This window comes from Grampus griseus (genome assembly GCF_964374135.1).
Source record: "Grampus griseus genome assembly, chromosome: 15".
Taxonomy (NCBI): Eukaryota; Metazoa; Chordata; class Mammalia; order Artiodactyla; family Delphinidae; genus Grampus; species Grampus griseus.
Window position 1 is genome coordinate 29,044,165 of NC_139009.1, and position 19,244 is coordinate 29,063,408.

General features: G+C 38.1%; 1 protein-coding gene across 2 annotated transcripts in view; it reads right to left on the reverse strand.

Moving 5' to 3' along the window:
- Positions 1-19,140, reverse strand: part of HEATR5B (HEAT repeat containing 5B) — an 86,182-nt gene extending 67,042 nt beyond the window's left edge. For both annotated transcript variants that reach the window (XM_082672111.1, XM_082672112.1), the window contains exons 1-8: positions 19,114-19,140; positions 18,093-18,240; positions 14,431-14,642; positions 10,837-10,945; positions 9,103-9,252; positions 4,733-4,904; positions 2,701-2,858; positions 1,446-1,695 (exon numbers count right to left, since the gene is read on the reverse strand). In XM_082672111.1, coding sequence (XP_082528237.1) covers positions 1,446-1,695; positions 2,701-2,858; positions 4,733-4,904; positions 9,103-9,252; positions 10,837-10,945; positions 14,431-14,642; positions 18,093-18,218 — 1,177 coding nt within the window. In that variant the 5' untranslated portion in view covers positions 18,219-18,240; positions 19,114-19,140. The remainder of the gene's footprint in view (positions 1-1,445; positions 1,696-2,700; positions 2,859-4,732; positions 4,905-9,102; positions 9,253-10,836; positions 10,946-14,430; positions 14,643-18,092; positions 18,241-19,113) is intronic.
- Between the last annotated feature and the right edge of the window lie 104 nt (positions 19,141-19,244).

A 19,244-nucleotide genomic window follows, 5' to 3' on the forward strand; every position in this document is an offset into this window, starting at 1 on the left:
ATTTTTATTAATTTTATAAGATGTTCAATATACATTCTCTAAATATAAAGTGTTGGATATTTTCTATTCATTAAATTCTTATTTCTAAAGACCCCTGTTAAGCAATGTAATTTTTTTGTTGTTGTTGTTTTTTGTTTTTGTTTTTGTTTTGCAGTACGCGGCTCTCACTGTTGTGGCCTCTCCCGTTGCGGAGCACAGGCTCCGGACGTGCAGGCTCAGCGGCCATGGCTCACGGGCCCAGCCGCTCCACGGCATGTGGGATCCTCCCGGACCGGGGCGTGAACCCGTGTCCCCTGCATCGGCAGGCAGACTCTCAACCACTGCGCCACCAGGGAAGACCAATATAATTTTCTTGATTAAAGTTAATGTATATTCCCAAGAGTGATAAAAGTAAATTATCTTATAGAATTTATATTTTACTTTGCGTTAGTTCCTTAATTGTATTATTATAAGCTCCAGGAAGGCAGGAACTTTATCTTACTCACTGTTCAAAACCTGAATTACTGCTTTGCAATCTCAAATACTCAATAACTACTTGTTAAACAGAAAAGTTTATAAAATTGACACTTCCTAGAAAAGGATTTCTTTTAATTATGAATTACTGAGGTTTCACAGTATATCCTATAGTGGGCGAAAAACCACCTGTAACTGTTTCTCTCTAAATTTTCACATTAAGCCTATTAACGGAGGGGAAAACAACATGTATTTATAAAACAATAGGTTCCAAGAAGAAAAACCACAATAGATTATTCCTCAAAGATTCCTCAATGTGCTGCGGCATACCGGGAGAGCTATAAAATCGGTAGATACTAGATATAAAACAGAAAGCCTAACCTTACAAACACACTAACCAAATACTGAAAAACTCCACTTCACTGTAATTATATGTTGTTTGAATATCAAATAAGAGTACACAATAAAAATGACTATTAAAACACAGTCCAGAAAGGTATATGAACTAATCAGATCTATTAGTATTTATTAAGAATAACAGTAAAGAACTAAATGACTAAAGTAATCAACAATACAGATCATGACATTAATTCTTACCTACTGGGACTTCCCTGGTGGTGCAGTGGTTAAGAATCCGCCTGCCAATGCAGGGGACACGGGTTCTAGCCCTGGTCCGGGAAGATTCCACATGCTGTGGAGCAACTAAGCCCATGTGCCACAACTACTGAGCCTGCTCTCTAGAGCCCGTGAGCCACAACTACTGAGCCTGGGTGCCACAACTACTGAGTCCGTGTGCCGCAACTACTGAAGCCCGCACACCTAGAGCCCATGCTCCGCAACAAGAGAAGCCACCACAATGAGAAGCCTGCACACTGCAACAAAGAGTAGCCCCTGCTTGCCGCAACTAGAGAAAAGCCTGCGCACAGCAATGAAGACCCAACACAGCCAAAAGTAGATAAATAAATTAATTTATTAAAAAGAAAAATTCTTACCTACTGCTTTCATTTGCTTTCCAATCGCTTGGCATATTTCTTTGGCAGCTGCAATCTGGGCTTTTTCACCTAGCAAACTGCCCACAGTAGCTCTCAGGATAAAGGAGACGCACCGTCTGGAGTACACAGCCTCTACATGTGTTTGCGTTGCCCGAGGATGGGAAACCAGATCAAGTACATGAGACAAGAATGTGGCAAAGCTACGCTCTAACCACTGACCACCCAATGTTGTTACAAAAACAACATATGCCTGTAAATAGATTAAGATGCTTTAGATAAATTTATATAAATGAAATGAAATTACAGATAAAGCAACTACGTAAATAACTGATGACAGCATGAAAAATAAATTATATTTGAGATTAAAATTGAGAAAGTTTAAAACTTGAGACCTTTTTAGTACTTCTAGCATGGGAATTACTGGTTGAAGTATCTTTGACTAAAAACAGCTCTCAGGATAATAACTACAAGAAGAACACAGAGAGAGAATGGTGTGGGAGGGAAGGAAAGGTGAATTCACCCTGGTGATGAAGGTGATAAGTTATAGTAATAAAACCCTAACATGCTAAATAAACGCTGAGCTAGAGCTACAAAACATTTGCTTATGACTGTAAGATACAAATGGTTTACTTCCATTTTATGCTTGTTTCTGGAATAAGGTATAATTGGATGATTTTGACTAAGATCAAAAAAACCATTTCATCCTATTAGGTGTTAATTATTATTAGGTGTTAATTATTATTAGGTTATTAACCATAACATCTTTTTTGGTATTAATTATTATTTTGAAACTATAATTTCAAGTCAGGTTTAACTGCATAATTGCACTGGTGATTAATCAATGATGATAAATCCAAAGTACTAACCAATATTTTTAGCTACAAGAGTTGTTGGAAAACATTAAAACCTAAATGCCTCAAGTTACTTGAATACAATTTCAATTAAAACTCAATTACTTTACTTCTGATTTTCTGCGAAGTAAAATTTGGAAAAATTTTGTTAAAGACAGACAGATAGATATAGCAGACATAGGCTTCTTTACACATCAAATACCTACCTTTCCATATAAGATGCAATTTAGATTTGAATGTAATTCATTCATTTAGTAAAAGAAATGTTTTGAAAGACATTTTAAAAATTATTTAATTTTAGACAGTATTAAAAATCTCTGTACGCGCTGTTACTTAGTAAGAGTCTTCCATGAAATTTCACACGTGATACCAAGAGAATTCTTTTATACATATATATTACAAACCTGTGTAACTCCAACTCTCACTTCACGATTAACAGACCCTCCAACTTTTAACATTTCTCCACCACTCTTTAAGAAACCTGACCCTCCACGTAGAAATCCTGTGGCCATGAGTTCTAAGACTTCATCAAATGTTGCTCGCTTCACATTCTGGCGCATTACTTTCAGGAAGAAAAATATATTTATAAGCAAATATATTTTGCTATTAAATAATATTTTCTAATAATCTAGCTTTAAAATTCAAGTAATTGCTTTTAAGGATACTTAAACTATTACAAAGGAGATAGAGTCATTTATTTTCTTATGATCTTAAAATTTACAATATATTTGTAAAATTAAATTCAATTTTGAAGCAAAAAAATGCTAAAAAAAAGGAGCTAGAAATTAAAACAATTCAATATATCTATGTCAAAATAGTCTAACAATTATGTTAGCCTTGATATGTGTAACACAACAAAGACAACGCACATTCACAGCAGATACTGCTAACTGACTGCAGCCCTCACTCCCAGTTGAGATGGACACAATACTTTTTTTTTTTTTGGCCACAGCACATGGCTTGTGGGATTTTAGTTCCACGGCGGTGAAAGCACCAAGTCCTAACCACTGGACCGCCAGGGAATTCCCAAGACCACACTTTCTATACAACAATTACCAATGGATTGAAACGTCACTGGACTGCAACCGACTTGCCATCCCTTGTAAAGAGCTTCCTATTTTATAAAGTCCTTTCCTACACAGTAGCAAACATAATCCTCACAAAAATTCTGTAGGAGAGGCATAAAGTTCATGATTAACTATGCAGGCTTTGGAATTTGAATGCCTGGGTTTTAATTTCACTTAATAGAACACTTATTACACCACAAACGACACAATCTCTCTAAGCCTAAATTTCCTTGTTTATAAAATGAGAATAACAACAGTACTTAGGATTCCTAGGGCTTTTGAGAGGATTAAATAAAACAACTCTGTTATATGCTTAATTCAGTGCCTTATACATAGTTAGCACTTAATAAATTGTTACCTATCATCATCATCACTGTTATCTAATTCAAACACTGAAGTAATCATGATTAAAGATGAAGAGACCAAAGCTCAAAGGGTTTCACAGCAAATAAACATAAAAGCTAGACAGGCAGATCAGCTCGGCGCTTTGTGACCGCCTGGAGGGGTGGGATAGGGAGGGTGGGAGGGAGAGAGATGCAAGAGGGAAGAGATATGGGAACATATGTATATGTATAACTGATTCACTTTGTTATAAAGCAGAAACTAACACATCATTGTAAAGCAATTATACCCCAATAAAGATGTTAAAAAAAAACAAAAAAAAAAAACCCCAAAACACATAAGAGCTAGGACATGAATCTGTAAGATCTGATTTTCTTTCTACAATACAGAGATGGAATAGGGGTAGGGACAACAGCAGAGCTGGATTCACTCAGCATCTACTCAGAACTGTCCCTGAAGCATCTCTATGGAACTGTGAGGCACAGTAGAAGTCACTGGGAAAATCAATGCTGTCTCTGATTCTGCTTATAATAATGGTCAAGAAAAATATACTATGCTATGAATGGGGATCTACTCACCAGGGACTGAAAGTAAGAAGGCATGTAAAGTGCCAGATTCCAGTCCCTTGAACATGACACAAAACCATTTCATAAATCTTATTTGCTTATATGTCCAACATACTTGATGCATGTAATGTTGCACAGTATCATCATAAAAAATGTCTTGACGGGGACTTTCCTGGTGGTCCAGTGGTTAAGACTCTGTGCTTCCACTGCAGGGGGCCTGGGTCTGATCCCTGGTTGGGGAAGTTCTGCATGCCCCACGGTGTGGCCAAAAAAAAAAGTCCTGACTATATCAAGGAAAATGCCATTTGGGTACTTCTATTTTATGGAAAAGTAGACAAAGATACTAATTTAAAGCCTTTAAAGTGACTTGCCTAGAAGTAATAAGTCATTTAGAAGGAAGCATTCCATATACCTTCAAATACCTGTTACAGTCTAGATCGGGGGCTAGCAAACAACGATACCTGTTGCTTGTTTTGGCATCAATGCTGTAGCCATGACTGTTCCTAAGAGTTTAGACACTGCCACCCGTACCCCATAGTTTGAGTTTTCCAAAGCCTTAAAGCAGAGAGTGGCTATATTTTCCAGTTCAGCAGTCCACATGAACACAGCTTCATTCTGTAGTTCTAGGAGACACTAGAATTTTTTAAAAAAAAAGTAAATTAGAACTTCCACTTGAAAAGATGGATAAACAAGAACCAGATTTACTCTCTCTCCTGAAATAACTAAAAAATTGGACAAAATATATGAAACAAGTTTCAAAGACACTGGACATCAGGCAATGAAGGATGCTAATCCTTAAGAGATGGAAAATGCAAGTTGAACCCTACATTTGTTCCACCCTACTGCCTTGAGAGTGTTTCCAGCAGTTAGGAGGAAACTATAACCCTAAACTCCTGTATTAGAAAGAAGAAAGGTCTCTGGGGAATTCCCTGGTGGCCTAGTGGTTAGGATTCTGGGCATTCACTGCCGTGGCCTGGATTCAATCCCTGGTCGGGGGAACTGAGATCTCGCAAGCCGAATGGCGCAGCCGAAAAAAAAAAAGAAGAAGAAATGTCTCAAATCAACAACCTCTGCTTCTACCTTAAGAAACTAGATGACACAGAGCAAATTCAACACAAAGTAAGCAGGAAATAAAGGAAGTAATATAGATAAGAGAGGAAATCAGTGAACCAGCAAACTGAAAAACAGAAATGAAACCAAAAGCTGCTTCTTTGAGACTATCAATACAATCCCTGGTTGGGGAACTAAGATCCCACAAACCGCAGAAAGCAGCCAAAAAAAAAAGAAACCCACTTAATTAGAAAATAGCAACAACTGAAACGACACAAGAAATCAAATTTGACAAAATCCATTCTTGATAAAAACTTCTTGGAAGGCTAGAAATATAAGGGCACTTCCTCAACTTGATAAAGATCATCAAGGAAAACTGACAGTTAACATCATACTTAATGGTGAAGGACTGGATGTTTTCCCCTTAAGGATCAGGAACAAGACAAGGATGTCACCTCTCATGTTTTCTATTCAATATTGCACTGAAGGATCTAACCAGCCAGTGCAGTAAGAAAGAAAAATAAATAAAAAGCATCCAGATTGGAAAAGAAGTAAAACTGTCTTTATTCATAGACAACATGATTGTCCGCACAGAATACCTGACAGGATCTATTAAAAAAGCAAGGGCTTCCCTGGTGGTGCAGTGGTTGAGAGTCCGCCTGCTGATGCAGGGGACACGGGTTCGTGCCCCGGTCCAGGAAGATCCCACATGCCGCGGAGCGGCTGGGCCCGTGAGCCATGGCCACTGAGCCTGCGCCTCCGGAGCCTGTGCTCCGCAACGGGAGAGGCCACAACAGTGAGAGGCCCACGTACCACAAAAAAAAAAAAAAAAAAAGCTGATAGAACTAGTAAGGCCGTTTAAGAAGGTTGGTGGATACAAGACCAATGTACAAAAATCAGTTGTATTTCTATATATTAGTAATGAACAATTAGAAATTAAAAAAAAAGCTTTTAATCAATACCATTTAAAATAGCATAGAAAATGAAATACTTATGGATAAATCTGACAAAAGAGGTGCAAGATCTGTGCATTTGAAAACCACAAAATGTTGCTAAGAGTAATCAAAGAAGACCTAAATGAATGAGAGATAGAGATATCGCATTCATGAGTTGGACTTAATACTGTTAAGCTGTCAACTATCCCCAAACTGATCTATAGATTCAATGCAACCTGAATAAAAATCTCAGCATGTTATTTTTGTAGAAATGGACAAGTTAAAATTTATACGGAAATGCAAAGGACCTAGAATAGCCAAAACTATTTTGGAAAAGAAAAAGTTGGAGGGCTAACACTACCTGATTTTAAGACATTATAAAGGTACAGTAATCAAGAAAGTGTTATTGACATCAAGATAGACAAACAGATCAATGAAACAGAATAGAGATTCCAAAACTAGATCCACATTTATACGGACAACTGATTTTCAACAAAGGTGCAAAGGCAATTTAGTGAAGAAGAGTCTTTTCAACATGGTGCTAGAACAAGTGAATATCCATGTGCAAAAATCAAAACAAAACAAAAAATCTTCAATTCATACCTCACACTATATACAAAAATTAACTCAAAATGGATCATACATCCAAGTGTAAAACTATAAAACTAGGAAACATAGGAGAAAGTTTGGGCTAGGAAAAGCTTTCTTTGATACAATACTAAAAGCACAATATAAGAAAAACTGATAAATTGGACTTTGACAAAATTCAAAACTTCGCATCTTAGAAAGGCACTATTTAGGGAATGAAAAGACAGACCACAGAGTGGGAGAAAATATTTGCAAATCACATATCTGATATAGAAATAAAGAACCTACAAAGTAGACTCAAAACTCTATAATATATGTGCCACATCTTCTTTATCCATTCATCTGGTTTTTTTTGGGTTTTGTTTTTGTTTTTTAATTTTAAATTTATTTTTTATATATTTATTTTTGGCTGTGTTGGGTCTTCGTTGCTGCGCGTGGGCTCTCTCCAGCTTCAGCAAGCGGGGACACTCTTCGTTGCCGTGAGCGGGCTTCTCATTACAGTGGTTGCTCTCGTTGTGGAGCACTGGCTCTAGGCGCACGGACTTCAGGAGTTGTGGCGCACGGGCTTAGTTGCTCCGCGGCATGTGGGATCCTACTGGACCAGGGCTCGAACCCATGTCCCCCACATTGGCAGGCGGATTCTTAACCACTGCACCACCAGGGAAGCCCCCATTCATCTGATGATGGACATTTAGGTTGCTTCCATGTCCTGGCTATTGTAAGTAGAGGTGCAACGAACATTTTGGTACATGACTCTTTTTGAATTATGGTTTTCTCAGGGTATATGCCCAGTAATGGGATTGCTGGGTCATATGCTAGTTCTATTTTTAGTTTTTTAAGGAACCTCCATACTGTTCTCCATAGTGGCTGTATCAATTTACATTCCCACCAACAGTGCAAGAGGGTTCCCTTTTCTCCACACCCTCTCCAGCATTTATTGTTTGTAGATTTTTTGATGATGGCCATTCTGACTGTGGCACATATATACAATGGAATATTACTCAGCCATAAAAAGAAATGAAATTGAGTTATTTGTAGTGAGGTGGATGGACCTGGAGTCTGTCATACAGAGTGAAGTAAGTCAGAAGGAGAAAAACAAATACCGTATGCTAACACATATATATGGAATCTAAGGAAAAAAAAAAAGTCATGAAGAACCTAGGGGCAAGATGGGAATAAAGACGCAGACCTACTAGAGAATGGACTTGAGGATATGGGGAGGGGGAAGGGTAACCTGGGACAAAGTGAGAGAGTGGCATGGACATATATACACCACCAAACATAAAATAGATAGCTAGTGGGAAGCAGCCACATAGCACAGGGAGATCTGCTCGGTGCTTTGTGACCACCTAGAGGGGTGGGATAGGGAGGGTGGGAGGGAGGGAGACACAAGAGGGAAGAGATATATGGACATATGTATATGTATAACTGATTCACTTTGTTATAAAGCAGAAACTAACACACCATTGTAAAGCAATTATACTCTAATAAAGATGTTAAAAAAAACTCTATAATAAGAAAACAAATAACTCAATAAAACAATGCACAAAAATTTTGAATAGACTCTTCATCAAAGAAGATATGGATGGTAAATAAGCACCTAAAAATATGATCATCATTAGTCTGGAAATGCGAATTAAAGCCACAATGAGATTCCTGTACATATCTCTAAGAATGGCTAAAATTAAAAAGACTGGCAATACCAAATGTTGGTGAGACATGGAGAATGAGGAAATCTCATAGTACTTTGGAAAACAGTGGCAATTTCTCCAAAAATTAAATGTAAATCTAAAATATGATCCAGCCATTCCACTCCTAGGTATTTACCCAAGTGAAAGGAAGGCATGTGTTGATAACAAAAACTAGTACACAGATATTCACAGCAGCTTTTTTTGTAATATCCAAAACTGGAAGCAACACAAATGTCCATAACAGGTGAAGGAATACACCAATTGTGGCATAGCCATACAATGAAATACTACTCAGCAATAAAAAGGAATGAACGATTGATACATGTAACAACACTGAGAAATCTCAAAAGAATTATGCTGTTTAAAAGAAGCCAGGCAAAAAGAAAAAAAAAAGCACATACCACCTGATTCCATTTTACATATAATTCTAGAAAATGAAATGAAACTAATCCATGGGAACCAAAATCATGCCACCTTATTTTGAAACTTTCAAAGGAAAAAAAAAATCATTGACTGTTTCAGAGCAAGCAGGATAAGGAGCAACATTATAAACAGCCGAGTACTAACCTTGGCAACTGCACATCGAACAGCCATTGACCTGTCAGTTAAGAGAGACCTGGCATTCTTATAAATATCACGATGACAGGAAGCTGCTGCACCACCCAGTCCATTTAGAACTTTCTGTAGACTCATTAAGATTTCACTTCGCCCTTGAGACTAGAAAAGAACATAAAGCAAATTCTACGTTTAAATAAGAACATACCAAAAGACCAAAGTTCTCTGGGCCTAATGGTCTTACCTCTAAAGGTAAACAGTTAAGTAATGAAAAATAAAAAAGTATTTTAGAACGTCCCTGAAAGGTAAAAATAATTATTAACTTCAACAAAATAATTATTTGAGAAATTAGGTTACAATAAGTAAACATATTCTTATGTTTCCATGATCTGTTGAAGTGCAAATAATGAGAACATGACAAATTCAAAAGCTTCAATATAATACCTCAAGGATCCAAGCTTTCAGAATGTGAAAAGTTAAGTAAAAAGTACTTAAGAATATAAACCATCTAAAAGAGGAAGAAAACATCCAACACATTTTAAAAACTTTCTCACAGATATATTCCAAACTATCAACTTCTTGAGACTACTCTGAACTCTTGTTTTTATACTCTTATTGTGCTTGATTCATATTTCTGATAGTATACTTATTCAAACATAGATTTCTTTCACTAGACTGTAAGCTCTTTGAGGTCAGGGAGTAGATCTTATTCATCTTTATATGCCTAATGCCTAAGAATATGCCCTCAATTCTTGCTTAATAAATTAATAGACAAAGAGTTCCCAGAAGAGGTGTTGTCCAAGAAATCTTTAGCTTTCCTAGACAAAGAATTAGACTATGAGACCAGTGCTTGGTCTATTTTCAGTTAACCCCAAATGAACAAGGAATTTTCAGAAGTAATACCAAACTGACATGACAAAACAGAACTATTTTTACTTCATATTAGTTGCTGTGGATTGAATACTGTCCCGCCAAAAGATGAGTTCAAGTCCTATGCCCTGTTACCTGTGAACATGACTTTATTTGGAAATACGGTCTTTGCAGATGAAATCAAGTAAAGATGAGATCATACTATATTAGGGTGGACCCTAATCCTTATAATAGAAGAATTTGGTATCCTTATAATAGACCGGTATCCTTATAACAGAAGAATTTGGACACAAAACACAGATGCATAGGGAGAACACCATATGACAATGGAGACAGAAATTGGAGAGATACATCTGCAAACCAAGGAATACCACCAAAGCCAAGGACGGTCAGCAACAACCAGAAGCTAAGAAGGCTTGGAAGGACTATTCCCAAGAGCTATCAGAGGAAGCACGGCCCTGCTGATACCTTGATTTCAGACTTCTAGCTTCTAGAATTGTGAGGCAATAAATTTCTGTTATTTTAAGCCACCCAGTCTGTGGTAATTTATTATGGCAGCCGTAGGAAACTAATACATTAGCTATGGCACAAAAAATAATATGGCAGTACAATAATATTCCTAGGGCTAAATAAAATAATACATAAACCTATTCTTTGTCAAGGTAAAGCATTCTTTCCCTTCTCCCTGAAATATGAGGTAATGTACATTAAAACAAGGGGCAAGTAATATTTTTTGCAAGTAATAATTTTAAATTACCCTCTTGCTAAGCAATATTAAGTACTACACTGACAGAGAAAAGGCAACATATATTTTTAACTAACATCTAACTCCCACCACAAGCAAAACATTTAAATAATATTTGTTGTAAAACTTACCTCTGCACTTTTCAGAGATTTCAAAAGATTATTTACTGTTTCTGGAAATGCACTGCCTAACATTCTCCCCATTTTTTCATAAAATGCTCCAACACAAGCCACTGCAGCCCTGTAAGAAGTGACATTGTCACCAGTCACTGTTCAGATTAATAATTTTATAATATTTTTCTTATTTTCAGAAATCAATTTGTATTTGTGCAGGACACTTTTGGCCACAAATCCTTAATTTTCAAGAACACCTTGTTGATTCTTGGCTATCATCAAAAAGTCTACAAATAATAAATGCTGGAGATGGTATGGAGAAAAGGGAACCCTCCTACACTGTTGGTGGGAATGTAAACTGGTGCAGCCACTATGGAAAACAGTATGCAGGTTCCTTAAAAAACTAAAAATATAGCTACCATATGATCCAGCAATCCCACTCCTGGGCATATATCCTGAAAAGATGAAAACTCTAACTCGAAAAGACAGAGGCACCCAATGTTCGTAGCAGCACTATTTATAATGGCCAAGACATGGAAACAACCTAAGTGCCCATCAACAGATGACTGGTTTAAGAAGATGTGGTGTAAATATACAATGGAAAACTACTCATCCATAAAAAAGAATGCAATATTGCCATTTGCAATAATGTGGATGAACCTAGAGAATATCATACTAAGTGAAGTAAGTCAGACAAAGATAAATATTATATGATATTACTTATATATGGAATCTAAAAAATAATACAAATGAACCCAATAGACAAAACAGAAACAGACTCACAGACACAGAAAACAAACTTATGGTTACCAAAGGGAGAAAAGCGGGGAGGGGGATAAATTAGGAGTATGGGATTAGCAGATACAAACTACTATACATAAAATAGATAAGCAACAAGGATTTACTGTACAGCATAGGGAACTCTATTCAATATATTGTAATAACCTATAATGGAAGATAATCTGAAAATTATATATACATATAAAGCTGACTCACTTTGCTGTATACCTGAAACTAACACAATATCATTAATCAACTATATTTCAATTTAAAAAAATTTTAAAAAAGAATACCTTCTTTATTCTGTATAATTGTAACAGATACTATGGATAATCAAATTGTATTCTTGTTAGGAAAATAAGAGAATAAACATATATTTACATAACAAATCATACCCATCCTTTGGAAAGAAACCCAACCTTTCCTTTTGAGGACTTTCCAAATTATGTTCATCCACAATGATCCCTCTCTTCTTTCATTATACGTAAAATGTCAACCACTCATTCTGACAAAATTATATTGTTTCCTGTGTTGCAACTTGACAATTTTATATGTCTATATCTTATCCTGCCCTGCCAACGGAAATGTAAAGTCCAGAAACAGAGGTGGTTATACATTTTTGTATTACTCACAGTGTCTGCCTCTTAATATATAAATAATAATAAGCAATTACTTGTAAAATTTAATCTAAATGGGTTTAACAGAACAGCTGACAACATAGAAGAAGAAATGTAACAGCAGCCCATCTCTTCCCATGGTAGGGAAATCACCCTACCATCACTCATGTAAACAGTAAATAAGTGAATAGCTCTGAGCTTAGCTTAGCGGCAGGAGCTGGGCATAAAGGTGTAGCCTCTGGAGTCTGGCACATCTGTACCTAAATCCTAGAACCTGTCACACAATAGCTGTGTGTCCTGAGCAAGTTACTCTGAGGCTGAGAGAGATTAAATATAGTTTACTATCGTACAAGCAATTAACAGCAGAATCAGAGAATCGACCTTCACTTCTTTGACTCCAAATCCCATGTTTTTTTCAATACTCTATAGGCTGATAACAAAGCTAAAAATGACTGAGGTCATATGCCAGAATATATTAGTGAATTCCTAAATAGAACCCATGAATCCACTGGAAATACGTATGAATAATATGTAATAAAGTCTACTTAGCCTGAACTATAAAATTACGTGTGGATTTGCCAAGTGGCAGAGAACTAAATCACAAAACTATTACATAGCTTCAAACTCCAAAATAAACTGGAAAACACTAATACACTCTAATCTCTTCTAAAACTTTTGAGAGCTACATCTATCCCAAACAACACAAAACTTAATCACAACATATCTATGAAGTTGAAAACAGACCTAAAAATCAATGTCTGGGTTCAGAATACTTTCTCCATTTCCTCTAAGCTATGATACTGGTCCTGGCTCCTTGAATGTTGGTGTTCTCAAGTTGTATCCTTGCTATCTTCTCTTCTCACACAGTATTACAATACTCTTCCTAGGTAACTTTATCCATACTAAAGGGTTCAGCCTACTCTAAAATCTTCATTCTCTACTCACCAAAATGACATTCTCAGCTCAGGTCTCTGAAATCCAGACCAGGATTTCCAACTGCTTACTACATACTGTCACTTGGATATTCCCACTTGGACTCCAGATTCAGCATGCCCAGAATTGGACTCATCATTTTCCCCTCAACTTATTCCCCCCACTATTTTGTATCTTTCTGTAAGCACTGTATATAAGGTATAAATAAGCCACTTCTGTTTCCAATTATCAGTTTCCTTTGTCTAGAAAATAGGTTAGCAAACCACAGCCTGCAGGCCAAATCTGGCCCATCATCCAGCCTGCCACCTGTTGCTGTAAATAGTTTTATTGGTACGCAGCTGTACTCATTTATTTACATACCAGCTATGGCAGAGTTGAGTAGTTGCAACAGAGATGATACCCCATAAAGCCAGAACTATTTACTATCTGGCCCTTCCCATAAAATTTGCCAGTCCATGACCTGTCACATCCATCTTCCCCTTTTCCCATCTTAACCCCTTACTTGACTCATTTCCATATTTCCTCCTGGATGGTTGATCTTTGGCTGATGCTTCTTTAAGAAGGCTTTGTTGACACTGCTCTCCTGTCACACCACAGCTAAGTTTATTCAGGTGTTACTTTCCCGCCCACAACACTCCTCACTACTATAATAACTCCTGATTTTCTTATTTGACTCTTTCACAGGATGCGTCCCTACGCCATTATCCTCAAAACTTGCTCTCAAAATGTCTGCCCTTGACCCAGACCACAGGTATGGGCTTGAAATTGGGTCAAGCTCTTAATTTAGGAGTCAGCAAACTTGCAGGCAAAATGGTCTCTGTCTCAGGTACTCAGTTCTGCCATTTAAGCGTGAAAGCAGCCACCGGCCTAAATGAAGGAGCATGTCTGTAATTCTAATAAACTTCATTTACAAAATAGGTGGCAAGTTGGATTTGGCCTGTGGGCTATAGTTTGCCCATTCCTGCCTCAATCTCATCACCCAGAAAATCTTTACTTTTCTTTCCATCCCAGCCAAGAATATTATCTCCTCCCAAAATTACCAAAAACCCCTGTGCAAATTGCTGACATCATACCAATTCTCTGTAGTTTGCTAAAAGTCCCAGGGGCAATGGAGCACATGTTGAAATAGAACTCCTTTCCCAGACCTACTTAGAGCTTTTATTGTCAGCAGCATATCTCAGGTTCCATCTACACAGGGGTCTTTATGATCAGCAGGCCCTTATTAAGATAAATTACTCTGAAAAAACAAGTTTCAAAGGTCAATCTCAAAGTAAGTACTTACAGTTTTGTTGGTAAGTAGGCTGCAGTGTCATCTTTATTTCTGATAATGTCATTACATTTATCAAGTGTTTGAAAAACAGTGAAAGTATCTCCAATGCTATAAAGGGCTGCAAGATTTTTAGCTAACAATTTTCGCGTAGGTGGTCCAGGTGAACTACTTATTAATCCAGTTAATTGTTCAACAAGTTTTTTCTGTTTTTCCTTTACATCAGTCTGTTATAAAAAAATAAAGATCATCAGTTTTTTTCTTATACATAATTTTGTTATCTTTTAGTGAAAATTTAAAAATACTTAACAGTTAAGGCACTCTAATAATTAAAATCTATATTACTTTAGGTATAAAACCATAAATGAGAATTTTCAAGATAAGGAAGAGTTCAGTAAAAAAATGAACCGTTCTTTCCTAGATTAAATATTCTCCTCATTCTCCTCCAATTCCACAAAGTTAGCTGCCAATAAAAGTGACTACTCTATATCCAAAAAGTTTCCATGCTGACTTATTAAAAATTAAAACCAACAGTCAGTCAAAGGATGTAAAATATTGGGTGTATGGACAATTGACATCTTAGAACTCAGCTAGGGTCCCCTGTAAAAGCAAAGTCAGTAGTTCATAGAGTTATAGGTCAGTAAAGGAAACCAAAAGAAACTCTGAAGAGCTCTAGGCAACAGAAGAAATATTCAGATCTACTCGTAATCAATGCTGGGAATTCATCCATCCATTAAAGAAATACTTACTGTACACTTATATGCCATGCACTATTCTAGGTACTGGGGTGCAAATGCAAGAGTGATTACAATAGACAGTCTCTGCCCTCATGAAATTTACATTCTAATGGGGAGAAACAGAGTTTACCAAATAAACAAATGAATACTGTGAGTTCTTCCTGTTTTATACAGATTAGTAAGAAAAAGGCATCTCTGAAAAGAAGTGAGTTATGCAGATATCTGGGAGAACATTCCAGGCAGGCAACAAGTACAAGGGCCTTGAGGTGGGAGCATACTCAGCATGCTTGAGGACAGCAAGAAGCCAGTGTGGCCGGAGCAAAATAAGACAGAGGAAGTAGCAGGAGATGAAGTCAGAATGATAGAAGGGAGCAGGTCATGCAATGCCTCATACACCATTGTAAGAACTTTGTATTTTATTCTCAGTGAGAGTCTGAGGCAGAGGAGGGACACGATTAAATGCTTTAACAGGGTCTTTCTGACTATTGAGCTGAGGATACTCTACAAGGTACATGGCTGGAAGCACGGTGAGCACTTAAGTTGTGGCAATAATCCGACAAGAAATGAGGGTGGTAACAATGGAAATAATGTGAAGTAACTGAATTCTGGATATATTTAGGGGAGAGAACCAATATGATTTGCTGATAAATATGATGTGGAGTTTGAGAAAAAGAAGGAAGTGAAGAATGGCTCTAAGATTTATGACCTGAGCAACCAGGATTATATGGTCATTTCCTGAGACAGAAAGCACTGGGGCAAGGATAGGTTTGAGACAGTGAAATCAAGAACTTAGTTTTAAATATGTTAACTTTGAGATGCTGTTTAGATATTCAAGAGAAAGAGGTGGAGTAGCTAGTTGGATATCCGGTAATCATTACTACATAGATGGCAGTAAAAATCATGAGATTAGATGATATCACTGAAGGATTAAGATGGGTTTTTTTTAAAAAATAAAAATAAAAAAAGAGTGCCCAGGACTGAGAAAGAGCCAGCAAAAGAGAATGAGGAATAACTAGTGAAGCAGGAGTAGAATTAAAAGCAAATAGTGTCTTGGGAACCACAAATAGGAAAAACTTCACACCAACTGTGCATCAACAGTAATGATAACAATTTATTTTTTAATTTGGGTAAAGGGTGTACAGATGTTCATATTATTATGCTTCATAATTTGGATATACTTTTTATATACTCTTTTGTATTTTTCAATTTCACAACAAAAAAAGATATTTTGTGCTTTAAGATAGAGGATCAGCTATGTCAAAAGCTGCTGACAGCTCCATTAAAACAGAATACTGACTGTTGGTTTGGGCAATACAAGATCTGTTTCAGTGTAATGGAGGCAACAAATACCCAGCTGGAGTGGGTTTAAGAGAAAACAGAAACTTCTAGTTAAAGACTGTAAATGAATCCATGCATTAACTCTGTCTCTCCAGAAACTAAAAGTATACTAAAGGGCAACCAAAAAAAAAGCACCAATATAAAAGGGCAAAGAAAACAGAAAAAGAATCAATGCAAAATATAGAAGCCAGGTATCCTCAATATGGAAAGTTAAGAAGAGCCCCAGCTTCCAACAGAGGACTCCTGAAAAGCTCATGTTTGTTCGTTGTTGCTCTTGTTTTGAGGCCCCAAATGCTTATGGAAGAGACAGTAAAGTTGTGCCTAGAAATGGAAGGAATGGTTGAGAGTCTATTTAAGAAGCTGTAAGACTCCCACATCTCTCTCCTCCATCCTGAACTCAGTGAGCTCGGGCACAACTGTGGGCTGGGAAAACTGCACTGAAAACAGGGGGATTAAGTAAAAGTTTAGACACTGAATGTTGAAGTCCCCAGCCTTCTCCCCCAAATCCTAGAACCTAGGCAGCTAGTCATGTACCCTAGAACACTAGAGTAAAAAAGTCTCTTATAGGGAATGACTAGCTCAGAAAAACCTAAAGGGGTTCCTCAAAGAATTGGACTAGTCTATGGCGAAGCACACTTCACCCTGACTAGAAAACTTTTACTACTCACTCTAAAATTTGAGCAGACTGCCAAATTTTCCTCAGATGTTTGAAGAAAGCATCTAATTTTAAAGACAGCATCTAATTTTAAAGACAGAAAATAAACACACAAATAATGAAAAGTAACTTGGGTGAAAAGATTGTGAAGGAAGAAGGAAAAAGAAAGAAAAGCCTATTATTAACTCTTCAGAGAGACAAGTGAAGATACTGGAATTGCTACACAGCACTGAGGGACCACTTGATGTTGGAGATAATGAATTTAAAGTGACAGCAGTCAGGGCTTCCCTGGTGGCACAGTGGTTAAGAATCTGCCTGCCAATGCAGGGGACACGGGTTCAAGCCCTGGTCCGCGAAGACCCCACGTGCCGCGGAGCAACTAAGCCCATGCGCCACAACTACTGAGCCTTGCTCTAGAGCCCGCGAGCCACAACCACTGAGCCCGAGTGCCACAACTACTGAGCCTGAGCTCTAGAGCTCGTGTGTCACAACTACTTAGCCCGTGTGCCACAACTACTGAAGCCTGTGTGCCACAACTACTGAAGCCCGTGCACCTAGAGCCCATGCTCTGCAACAAGAGAAGCCACCGCAATGAGAAGCCCGTGCAAGACCCAATGCAACCAAAAATAAAAATTAAAAATAAATAAATTTATTTAAAAAAAAGAAGTGACAGCAGTCATATAATCATGTTTTTCTCCACTCACATTCAGATGTCCAGGTAGAAACATAAAGTCTCTATCCAGGCAATAAGCTGGATTTAAACGAGGTTTGGGTTTTGCCACAGGATAGAAAAGGACAGACAAATTCTTACTACAGTACAGTGTAATATTCTCAAGTTCCACAAATGACCTACAATCTCCAAAACATAATGTGTTTTCTTACAAATCATGTACACATAATAGTCTTTATATATGTTAACCCAGCTAGAAAAAAAAGTAATACCATACCTTGTTGGCAGCAACCAAGACTTTATCAAGAAATCGCAACCATTCAAAGATAAAAACTGGTCTCTTCGCTTCAGTGATTTGAGCCAAAGCGTCTTCATTCAGCAATAAACTGTGGGCTAACTCCATTACTGAAGTTTTAATTTCACACCTTAAATAAACAATTTTAAAATACTTGTAAGAACTTGTTAATATTAAAAGTCAAACTTAACAAATGTAATCACTAAGAAATGAAAAATAAGGCTTTACTTCTCATTTCATTTGGAGGAAACTTACATAACTTCCTTGAGGCAAAACCTGAGAACCTAATTTTAAAGGATAAGGGTGCAAACAAAAACAAAGGAAAGTCATGCTTGGTGAGGAAGAATGAAGAATGGGTTCAACGGAAAATTAAGATAAATATTGCAAATAAGGCATTATTCCAGAAGGAAAATGCCTAGCAAAATACGTCATTAACCCATTCCATAAACGGGAAAACTGAAGCACCGAGATCAAACACCAGCCGGGCCTGACAACCCATCCTCCTTTTTCCTCTTCCACTGCTCGGTGCACAGCACCCTTCCGCTTCCCCTGCTGCACCTGCCCCAGGAGGAGGTCAAAACGTCCCAGCAGACAGATCCCACACTGGAAGGCTCCGAGAGTCTTCCTACGGGGATGAGGTGGCGGCGGGAGGCCAGGTCCCCGCGGCCGAAGCTTCAGCTACAACGCCGGGCGGTCCAGGAACGCAGCTGGCAGAGGCCGCGCGCACTGCAGGTCCGGGTAAACCAGCTATCTGGAGGAAGGCAGCGCAGCGCCGGGCCCGAGGCCGTCTCAGGCCTCGGCCGGGTCACCCGGTCTGTCAACCCCAGGAGGCGGCGACTCGGAACCAAGTCCGGCGCCTGAAAAGGGCAAATGTTCATTACGAACTCGAATTCCGTCCCCAGACCTCTGACAACCTAGTGGGGGCCTTGGTGTGTGTGCGCGCGCGTGTGTGCGTGTATGTGTGTCAACGTGCACGCTACGGTGGCGGACGGGTCGGCCTTACCTCCTAGTCTGGCAAAGGTAGACGAGCCGAGCTCCGCGTCCAGAAGAAGCCGCTAAGGGACCCGGATGCCCCGCCTCCCACACTTCTCCCAGCCGGAAGCGCGAGGAGAGCGCGTGCGCGGAAGGCTGATC